The 11,770-nt window shown below is 46.9% G+C and overlaps 1 protein-coding gene across 2 annotated transcripts; it reads left to right on the forward strand.

Annotated features, from left to right (window-relative positions):
- The first annotated feature begins 912 nt into the window (after positions 1-912).
- LOC125541218 (trehalose 6-phosphate phosphatase RA3-like) lies at positions 913-4,400 on the forward strand. Of its 2 annotated transcripts, none has more exons than XR_007297461.1 (9): positions 913-1,301; positions 1,403-1,543; positions 1,673-1,744; positions 2,215-2,310; positions 2,497-2,550; positions 2,721-2,970; positions 3,430-3,512; positions 3,607-3,699; positions 4,033-4,080. XR_007297461.1 is itself a non-coding variant. In XM_048704681.1 (9 exons), the coding sequence occupies exons 1-9, from the start codon at positions 1,059-1,061 to the stop codon at positions 4,084-4,086; spliced, it is 1,074 nt and encodes a 357-aa protein (XP_048560638.1). In that variant the 5' UTR covers positions 913-1,058; the 3' UTR covers positions 4,087-4,400. The 2 variants fall into 2 exon arrangements, 1 of the variants encoding a protein (XP_048560638.1); XM_048704681.1 differs by having other exon boundaries at positions 3,430-3,500; positions 4,033-4,400.
- The last annotated feature ends 7,370 nt before the right edge of the window (positions 4,401-11,770 follow it).

Below are 11,770 nucleotides of genomic sequence, written 5' to 3' on the forward strand. Positions count from 1 at the left end.
TTGGGGGGGGGGGGGGGTTTGTGGGGGGGGGGGGGGGGGGGTAGTCTTACCAAACCTTTCGTTCGCTCTAGGCCCATCCCAAACATCTTTTCATTTTCCTTCTAATAACCGCCGTTTTTATATTATTTTTTCTTTCAGTAACCGTCGTTTCTAATAACGGTCGCTTTTATCCCGCCTTTTGTTATTTTTGTAGGGCATCATGTCTGTTTTGCATTAAAGAAACCATCCCAAACCCACAGTTTAGCCATCACAACTCATACACGTAATGGTATAAAAATAGTACGTAGCACCTAACTGCCACTCTTTTTCTTTCCCTTCTTCTAATAACCACCAATTTATGTTTTTCTTTTGGTAACCCCCGATTTAATCCAGCGTCTATGTTATTTGTCTAAAACAATGGGCATCCTTCCTGGTTTTCATTAAAGTAGACGCTCCAACCCATTTCTGTGTTTAGCCACCATAATTCATATGCACTGGTATAAAATGGTAGCAATCAATTATATTCATGTTTGAGTCGATGAGTGCGTTTGGCTATTTCTGGAGCAACAACATTCAAATAATCAAATCCCTCTTCGAAATGTTATGGCATTATAGTTATATTTGGCACGTAAAATCATATGACATTATCATCGAAAGTAACTTGAAGAAATGTATGGTCACACGATTTAGCATCTAAGGACAGATATATCGCCTCATTATAACTCTAGCAGTATACACAATTTTTGTCAAACACAATTGACATGAAGCGCAAAATGCTAGGAATTATGTCGACATACCATTTCTTCTTCTTTGCCCCATGTATTTCCCAAGCATTAAAATGTGGCACTTCCACGTAAAAAATTCCAAGAGGTGGGCCCGGCTTACACCCCTATATATAGACCCGAAGTCCACCGCCCCCAACCATCAAACCACCTCCCTCTCCTTCCTCCACTCCCCAGCAACCATCGGCATCAGCTTCTCCTTCTCTTCGTCCGTTACTCCCGTTGAAGCCCACGCACCTTGTTGCTTTCTCCCACCGCTTCTTCGGTCTCTCCCCTGTGCTGGTCCGCGCTCTCGTCATGACGAACCACGCCGCCTTTGCTGCCGAGGACGCGGTCACCGCCGTGGCGGCGCCGGCGCAGCCGGGTCGCCATTTCGCGTCGTTCCCGCCGCGGAGGGCGCGCGACTGCAGGAAGGCCGCCCTGGGCCGCATGGATCTCGCCACATCGGGGGTGCTGATGGCCGGGTCTCTGCTGGACTCGATGAAGGCCTCCTCGCCCCGCCACGCCATGTCCCCCGCCGGCGCCGACCAGGAGTGGATCGTAAGTTTTTTTGACATGCATCTATGGCCACGGCTTGCTTTCTTTCCCTCCCTCCCTCCCTCTCTCAGTTCATGACTGAAGAATCTTTGCCTGAATCGCAGGAGAAGCACCCGTCAGCATTGGAGTGGTTCGAGGGCGTGCTCGCGGCGGCCGAGGGGAAGCAGATCGTCATGTTCCTCGACTATGACGGCACCCTTTCGCCGATCGTCGAGGACCCCGAACGCGCCGTCATGACTGAGGAGGTCAGTCTCCTTCCTCCCTCGTTTCGTGTCTTCTGCCGCCTCCTCGCGGCGCGATCGAAGCAGAGCAGATCTGTTCATAAGGTTCCCTCGCACTGTTGTGTTGTTAATTAACGTGGGTCTTTGACGCAGATGAGGGAGGCGGTGAGGGGCGTCGCGCAGCATTTCCCGACTGCCATCGTGAGCGGGCGATGCAGAGACAAGGTACATTCCAGTGCCAACATATATCCCGTAGTGCTACATTTATTGCTGCTGCTGGTGCTGCTGCAGCATTTATTTTTGTTGTTGCTTTGGTGCCTGTTTTTTTTTTCCCTCTCCACCAGCGTGCACCGTAAACGGAATCTTCCAGGTTCCCTTCTGTAATTTTTGGGCGTGATTTTCACCGCCCACATGACATGGCATGCATGCCGCAGTTGGTTGCGGGCGTGAACCTAGACGCTATGCACACAAAAGTACATGCAAAGAGTTCGCATAGCGAGCGTTTTTATGAGCGTTTTCTTGCACTACTAGTACTTCCGCCCACAGAAAGAGGCACAGCGATCGTTTTCATGAGCGTTTCCTCGCAGTAGTACTTCTCTCCTTCCCCCTTCCCCTTTGCCCGGTTACCTCTTCACCTACGTACAAAAGAAACAAAAGAGCACTGTATTTGTATTTATGGTGCAATATGTACGCAGGTGTTCAACTTTGTGAAACTGGAGGAGCTGTACTACGCCGGGAGCCACGGCATGGACATCAAGGGCCCCACCAAAGTGTCTAACCACAAGGCAAAGGTTAGTTAAGTTAGTCGACATCTCCCTTTCTCCCAATTTTCTTCTTGACTTATTCTCTCTCTCTCTCTACAGTCTCCGCTTTTCGTCGTGAAAGAGACTTTTCCTTGCCCCTAATTTTTTTTGTTCCCGGTAATTAAGTCGCTTGTGAGCTGCGTGACTGAGTGGTTGTTGCATTTGTCTACGCAGGCTGACGAGGTTCTGTGCCAGCCGGCGACCAAGTTCCTGCCTGTCATCCAGAAGGTAGGCATGCACGACCTGACCTTGTCTTTCACCAGTGGGATCGAGATAATTAAACTTTCTGAGACGTAACAGATAATATTCCCAATCAACTACTAGTAACCTCGGCGTCCTTTTTTCTTGCTATCAAGTCCACTACTGCCACTAGCTACTGATAGAATATGATTTTGCAGGTGTATGAGACGCTGACGGCGAAGATGGAGTCCATCCCGGGGGCCATGGTGGAGAACAACAAGTTCTGCCTCTCGGTGCACTTCCGCTGCGTCGAGGAGGCGGAGTGGGACGCTCTGGGCAGGGAGGTGAGGGCGGTGCTGCACGACTACCCGAAACTCTGCCTCACGGAGGGGAGAAAGGTCCTCGAGATCCGGCCCTCCATCAAGTGGGACAAGGGAAACGCCCTCGAGTTCTTGCTTGAGTCTCTCGGTGAGTTCTTACACTACACACGATTAATTGTTGTACCCGTGGCCGTTTCTTCAGTGAAAATCGACGGCGCAGCCCGTAGTTTTGTTTAGAAAGCGCCGCCGTGCAGCGCATAGCCTGCAAAGAAAACGATTAATTGTCGTAAACGTGGTGGTTTCTTTTTTTTTAGAGAAACTGCATATCGTCATTAATTAAACAATATACTCTCAGTATAGATACAAACATACACAGAAACTACACGAGGGACCAAGAAAAAACCATAGCCATAGAAACTTTGCAAAAGAAACACAATAAAAAGATTTACAAAAAACTCGGGTGGTTTCTTTAAAGGAAATCGACTTCGCAGCCCGTTGTTTAGAAAAAAAAATATAGTGCATGCATAAATATTGTTGCTACTTCATGTATGTCTTGTTACTTACTTGCTACTAACATAAAGTTTTGATGATGGTTTTCTCTTCACAGGCTTTGCTGGGCGTGGCGACGTTTTTCCGATATACATCGGGGATGACCGCACAGACGAGGATGCGTTCGAGGTGTAGTGCGCGGTACACCTGTCCACTTTTGTGCTGATGCACGGTATCGATCCATCCGTTGAAAGAACAAACGTACTGACGCTCTTTTGCACAAAATTTAAAATAGGTGCTGCACAACATGGGGCAAGGCATCGGGATCCTCGTGACAAAGTTTCCAAAGGAGACTAGCGCATCCTATTCTCTGCGTGAGCCTGCTGAGGTATACACAATAGTCCACTATATATATATGTATATGTGCATGTATATGGAATGTATAATAGCTGCATGCCTATTTTTGTGCAGTCATTTTATGCTTTCTAAAGTTAGCACGGCTAGCTACCTACCTACCTAAAGGAACTACCATATATTGGCACTGTTGCAGTAGTAGAGCTAGCCGTTAGGTGCATGACATATACTACATGCTCTCGGACTGCTTCCCGGTAAAGTTGATTGTCTGGAGAAATAAAGCAATGAAATGTTAATATTTATGGGCTTTGAGTTTGACATGAATTTTGTTTTCATATGTGTAACCTGGCTTGGTCATGTTATGCAGGTAAAGGAGTTCCTGCGCAAGCTGGTGAAGAGCAGCGAGACAAAGAAGGGTTAATTCATCAGCTAGCAGCCTTCTAGCTCTAACTCAACATGGAGATCGAGCAGGCTATATAGCTAGCTAGTACATCAAGTCTAGCTTGTTTCGTTTTTGGACTTGGTGTGTCTTTCGTTTCATCTAGTAGAACAATGCATGCATGCGTGTTGGTATCGATATATAAGATCCAGATCGAGCAGTGATCCTTGCTAGGCCAGTAGGCCTTGGCTCTGAAGGTTTCTATTACTGTATCCTTCTCGCAAGGTCTTGTAATTAGCCTTCCGTTATTAGCTATGACAGAAATGGGTGTGACAAAGTAGCCCTCCTTTTTCTCACCCTGCACTATAATAGTTGTTCTATTACTTATTGCTTCATTGTTAGCTTGTTATGATGTGTGATCTCCGTTGAGAAGTTGTTAAGTTATTGTTGTGCTAGTATTGTTAGTATGTTGCATGGTACCTGGTCGTGGTAACTGTTGCTGGTGGAAAATGAAAAGAAAATATGGTATGCAATCAAGGGAGAAGCCGGCATGCGATCGAGGCAACAGTTCGTAAATGCATGGACCGCTCATGTATGCATGTGTGAGAAGTCAGAACTACCAAGGCCAAGCCTGCGCCTTCAGATCAATGCATGGCACTGCATGCTGGTGGCGGAGTAAATTCCACCACAGATCGAGCATGCGACCGATTACCGAGAAGGCGGATCGAGTAGTGCATGATGCATCGGCCGGTGCAGCCTGCGCTCGAGCAGTCTCTGCGCCCATGCTTCCATCGATCTCGGTCGGTCGCAGACGCAGCATCGAATCACGTGTTACGACCAAGAATACTCTATGACTACTCCTTGGCTCACACATGCATGCATGATGTATCACATTCACCTACCTGGCTGTGATTAAACAGTCATGCACCCTCTTTGTTTAATTGATCTTGCAATCACACGTAGTATAATTTGACGTCGATCGGCACCGATTCGATCCCCGCTCGATGGATCTCCGGCTTGCAAGCACCGATTATTATGCTCTCCTGTTCTTTAAGGATGAGTAGAAACAGTAGGGGGACACCAAATCTTCTCGTCACCGAATCTGGCCTACACAAGTCCATCAGACACAGTAAGCTGCTCCCTAGCCAGGGTATACGAATATGAGCTTCTTTCCAAACACCGGCCCTTTTATTCTCGCGCCCTTTTGACTCAAACGGGCATATGGAGAGGTCGACATTGGCATCACCGCATGCATATGGAGATTCTCCTTCCGTATGGATGCTTGGAAAACCCTTCTTCCGATTGCTAGCCAAGCACAACCACCCGCGCCACTGGACCAGAAGCAAGGGTAGCCGGCCACACAACGTCGCACAAGCCCTCTATGGCAGCCTAGCTCGTACTCGTAATGCCCCGTCCATGCCTTAACGTGCAAGAATAGTGCACTAGCGGACAACGGCGCCACTATGTGTAAAGAGGTTTTAGCAAGTGCCCCATTGCAAAAACTGGTCAGGCAGGCCACGAGTTGGACTCCACTTGACTGTTCATGCATTTGGACACCGTAAAGTTTATATTCTTGGTCCCCAGAAACTGCACTTTCGTGAAAATGTCGTCGCCGCGAGCGACCGAAAATCGGTGCCTTGAGTGTCAGTGGCACATGATCGTCCGGTCCAACGAGCGAGCATTTCCTTGGTATTGCATATGTTGATGATTTTTCTGCACCCACCAATGGTTTACAAGTGGGGGACCTCACCTAATTGGTTTGCCACCTTTGATGGATCGTCGTGCCATGCGTGGAAAGACACATGATGACCCATGCTTTGGTGCCCAAAAGAACAATTAACTGCGTGCGCTAGCTAGGCTTACATGCATAAACAAGGAACCGACACGCCCTCGCCGGGTTGGAATAATTGGAGGCATAGGAGGGAACGCTTGGGAGCCAACCACATAACCTCAAATATGTGGGCAAAGCAAGGCCACTTTCCCCTGATATAACAAATGATTGGTGTACATGCGTGATCGATCGATCAATCTAGGCTGCAAACGCATAATATATATACTCTTGCTGAACTGAGCGCCACTTGTGGTGAATCGGTGAATCTTCCTCTTCTTTATGCGTGGGTGGATATGTGGAACCCCAATATTTAAGCATGTCACGAATCAGGGCTACAAGGGGTGATCACATGCTGGTCACATTTGCGAGGCAGTGAATGTTAAAAGGACCTCTCCTCTTCTTAGGTCCAAAGCGATGACAAGACCGTGCACATGATCGCCAAGTTGCAGCAGTACTGGCTTTGCTAGATAGATAGCTTTATGTTTTTATCGATCGTTGCGTGGTGCAAGGTGGTGCGTGGTGGTCCTGGTTCCTGGGTTTGTACCTAGCTTGTGTTGGAAATTTGATCGGCACAACAGACTGAGAGAAAGGGGGAGTTTCAGTCCCACGTACGTGCTTTGATCAGGAGCACCCAAACTGGTTTCGGTCCCTGGCCCATCAGCGTCTCATCCAGAAACAAGAACAGCGGGGGAAACCGAGCTCTCACAGCGATCAGGGAGATCCGGCCGTCCTTTCATTTGCTTGATGCGTTTCCGGCTATCCGATCGCGCGTGTGGAAGGGCTCAGCTGTCGGATCGAAGTCTCGCTTCTGCAGCAATGAACAGTTTCACCCCACTGTAAAGATCTTGAGCCATCGCCAACATTCCGGTGCCCCCACGAGGGTATTATCGTCATTTCACGTCTTAGGTCAACAAGTGCCCTTTTCCGATTCGCTGCCTCCTCCCCCGATATCCTCGTTCCGATTCGCTGCCTCCTCCCCTGATATCCTCATTCCGATTCGCTGCCTCCTCAGTTCTCTTCCCCGCACATCTCTTTCTCTCAAGAGCCGCCGCCGCCAGCCATCCTCCCCGTCCGCCACCGCCGCCAACCAGCTGTAGCTGCACTACCATCCCCTTCCCGTTCCTCTCACGTGGCCGAGCCAGCCATGGCCGGAAGAAAAACAAGTCCTCCGAGAAGCAGCCCAAGGGCAGCCGCCTGCCGCTCGACGCCATCGTTGATATGGTGGCCGACGCCGGGAAGCGCCACCGCTCTGGCGCCGCCAAGCGCCACCACCACCGGTTCCTTCTGTTGGGGAACGTAGTAATTTCAAAAATATTCCTAGGCACACACAAGATCATGATGATGCATAGCAACGAGAGGGGAGAGTGTAGTCTACGTACCCTCGTAGACCGGCAACGGAAGCGTTGACACAACATAGAGGAAGTAGTCGTACGTCTTCCCGATCCAAGTACCGAACGTACGGCACCTCCGAGTTCTGCACACGTTCAACTCGGTGACGTCCCTCGAGCTCCGATCCAGCAAAACGTTGAGGGAGAGTTTCATCAGCACGACGACGTGATGACGGTGATGATGTTCTACCGACGCAGGGCTTCGCCTAAGCACCGCTACGATATGACCGAGGTGGAATATGGTGGAAGGGGGCACCGCACACGGCTAAGGAACGATCACGAAGATCAACTTGTGTGTCATGGGGTGCCCCCTTGCCTCCGTATATAAAGGAGGGAGAGGAGGAGGTGCGGCCGGCCCTAGGGGTGCGCCTGGAGGAGTCCTACTCCCACTGGGAGTAGGACTCCCTCCTCTTGCCTTGTTGGAAAAGGAAGGGGGAAGGGAGAAAGAGGAAAGGGGGGCGCTGCCCCTCCCTTCCTTGTCCTATTCGGACTAGGGGGGGAGGGGGCGCGCTGCCTGCCCTGGCCGGCCCTCCTCTTCTCCTTTATGGCCCATGTAGGCCCAATAACCCCCGGGGGGGGGGGGGTTCCGGTAACCCCCCGGTACTCTGGTAAAATCCCAATTTTACCCGGAACGTTTCCGATATCCAAATATAGGCTTCCAATATATCAATCTTTATGTCTCGACCATTTCGAGACTCCTCGTCATGTCCGTGATCACATCCGGGACACCGAACAACCTTCGATACATCAAAACACAAAAACCCTAATTATGATCGTCACCGAACTTTAAGCGTGCGGACCCTACGGGTTCGAGAACTATGTAGACATGACCGAGACACGTCTCCGGTCAATAACCAATAGCGGAACCTGGATGCTCATATTGGCTCCTACATATTCTACGAAGATCTTTATCGGTCAGACCGCATAACAACATACGTTGTTCCCTTTGTCATCGGTATGTTACTTGCCCGAGATTCGATCGTCGGTATCTCAATACCTAGTTCAATCTCGTTACCGGCAAGTCTCTTTACTCGTTCCGTAATACATCATCCCGCAACTAACTTATTAGTTGCAATGCTTGCAAGGCTCAAGTGATGTGCATTACTGAGAGGGCCCAGAGATACCTCTCCGACAATCGGAGTGACAAATCCTAATCTCGAAATACGCCAACCCAAAAAGTACCTTCGGAGACACCTGTAGAGCACCTTTATAATCACCCAGTTACTTTGTGACGTTTGGTAGCATACAAAGTGTTCCTCCGGTAAACAGGAGTTGCATAATCTCATAGTCATAGGAACATGTATAAGTTATGAAGAAAGCAATAGCAACAAACTAAACAATCAAGTGCTACGCTAACGGAATGGGTCAAGTCAATCACATCATTCTCCTAATGATGTGATCCCGTTAATCAAATGACAACTCATGTCTATGGTTAGGAAACATAACCATCTTTGATCAACGAGCTAGTCAAGTAGAGGCATACTAGTGACACTCTGTTTGTCTATGTATTCACACATGTATTATGTTTCGGTTAATACAATTCTAGCATGAATAATAAACATTTATCATGATATAAGGAAATAAATAATAACTTTATTATTGCCTCTAGGGCATATTTCCTTCAGTCTCCCACTTGCACTAGAGTCAATAATCTAGATTACACAGTAATGATTCTAACACCCATGGAGCCTTGGTGTTGATCATGTTTTGCTCGTGGAAGAGGCTTATTCAGCGGGTCTGCAACATTCAGATCCGTATGTATCTTGCAAATTTCTATGTCTCCCACTTGGACTAAATCTCGAATGGAATTGAAGCGTCTCTTGATGTGCTTGGTTATCTTGTGAAATCTGGATTCCTTTGCCAAGGCAATTGCACCAGTATTGTCACAAAAGATTTTCATTGGACCCGATGCACTAGGTATGACACCTAGATCGGATATGAACTCCTTCATCTAGACTCCTTCATTTGCTGCTTTCGAAGCAGCTATGTACTCCGCTTCACATGTAGATCCCACCACGACGCTTTGTTTAGAACTGCACCAACTGACATCACCACCGTTCAGTATAAACACGTATCCGGTTTGCGATTTAGAATCGTCCGGATCAGTGTCAAAGCTTGCATCAACGTAACCATTTACGATGAGCTCTTTGTCACCTCCATATACGAGAAACATATCCTTAGTCCTTTTCAGGTATTTCAGGATGTTCTTGACCGCTGTCCAGTGATCCACTCCTGGATTACTTTGGTACCTCCCTGCTAGACTTATAGCAAGGCACACATCAGGTCTGGTACACAACATTGCATACATGATAGATCCTATGGCTGAAGCATAGGGAACATCTTTCATTTTCTCTCTATCTTCTGCAGTGGTCGGACATTGAGTCTTACTCAACTTCACACCTTGTAACACAGGCAAGAACCCTTTCTTTGCTTGATCCATTTTGAACTTCTTCAAAACTTTGTCAAGGTATGTGCTTTGTGAAAGTCCAATTAAGCGTCTTGATCTATCTCTATAGATCTTAATGCCCAATATGTAAGCAGCTTCACCGAGGTCTTTCATTGAAAAACTTTTATTCAAGTATCCCTTTATGCTATCCAGAAATTCTATATCATTTCCAATCAATAATATGTCATCCACATATAATATCAGAAATGCTACAGAGCTCCCGCTCACTTTCTTGTAAATACAGGCTTCTCCAAAAGTCTGTATAAAACCAAATGCTTTGATCACACTATCAAAGCGTTTATTCCAACTCTGAGAGGCTTGCACCAGTCCATAAATGGATCGCTGGAGCTTGCACACTTTGTTAGCTCCCTTTGGATCGACAAAACCTTCTGGTTGCATCATATACAACTCTTCTTCCAGAAATCCATTCAGGAATGCAGTTTTGACATCCATTTGCCAAATTTCATAATCATAAAATGCGGTAATTGCTAACATGATTCAGACAGACTTAAGCATCGCTACAGGTGAGAAGGTTTCACCGTAGTCAATCCCTTGAACTTGTCGAAAACCTTTCGCAACAAGTCGAGCTTTGTAGACAGTAACATTATCGTCAGTGTCAGTCTTCTTCTTGAAGATCCATTTATTCTCAATTGCTTGCCGATCAACGGGCAAGTCAACCAAAGTCCACACTTTGTTCTCATACATGGATCCCATCTCAGATTTCATGGCTTCTAGCCATTTTGCGGAATCTGGGCTCACCATCGCTTCTTCATAGTTCGTAGGTTCACCATGATCTAGTAGCATGACTTCCAGAACAGGATTACCGTACCACTCTGGTGCGGATCTTAGTCTGGTTGATCTACGAGGTTCGGTAGTAACTTGATCTGAAGTTTCATGATCATTATCATTAGCTTCCTCACTAATTGGTGTAGGTGTCACAGAAACCGGTTTCTGTGATGTACTACTTTCCAATAAGGGAGCAGGTACAGTTACCTCATCAAGTTCTACTTTCCTCCCACTCACTTCTTTCGAGAGAAACTCCTTCTCTAGAAAGACTCCGAATTTAGCAACAAAAGTCTTGCCTTCAGATCTGTGATAGAAGGTGTACCCAACAGTCTCCTTTGGGTATCCTATGAAGACACATTTCTCCGATTTGGGTTCAAGCTTATCAGGTTGAAGCTTTTTTCACATAAGCATCGCAGCCCCAAACTTTCAGAAACGACAAGTTTGGTTTCTTGCCAAACCATAGTTCATAAGGCGTCGTCTTAACAGATTTCGATGGTGTCCCATTTAACGTGAATGCAGCCGTCTCTAAAGCATAACCCCAAAACGATAGCGGTAAATCAGTAAGAGACATCATAGATCGCACCATATCTAATAAATTATGATTACGACGTTCGGACACACCATTACACTGTGGTGTTCCGGGTGGCGTGAGTTGCGAAACTATTCCGCATTGTTTCAAATGTAGACCAAACTCGTAACTCAAATATTCTCCACGATCAGATCATAGAAACTTTATTTTCTTGTTACGATGATTTTCAACTTCACTCTAAAATACTTTGAACTTTTCAAATGTTTCAGACTTATGTTTCATTAAGTAGATATACCCATATCTGCTTAAATCATCTGTGAAGGTGAGAAAATAACGATATCCGCCACGAGCCTCAACATTCATTGGACCACATACATCTGTATGTATGATTTCCAACAAATCTGTTGCTCTCTCCATAGTACCGGAGAACGACGTTTTATTCATCTTACCCATGAGGCACGGTTCGCAAGTACCAAGTGATTCATAATCAAGTGGTTCCAAAAGTCCATCAGTATGGAGTTTCTTCATGCGCTTTACACCGATATGACCTAAACGGCAGTGCCACAAATAAGTTGCACTATCATTATCAACTCTGCATCTTTTGATTTCAACATTATGAATATGTGTATCACTACTATCGAGATTCATCAAAAATAGACCACTCTTCAAGGGTGCATGACCATAAAAGATATTACTCATATAAATAGAACAACCATTATTCTCTGATTTAAATGAATAACCGTCTC

The sequence above is a fragment of the Triticum urartu genome, chromosome 2 (assembly GCF_003073215.2).
Source record: "Triticum urartu cultivar G1812 chromosome 2, Tu2.1, whole genome shotgun sequence".
Lineage (NCBI taxonomy): Eukaryota > Viridiplantae > Streptophyta > Magnoliopsida > Poales > Poaceae > Triticum > Triticum urartu.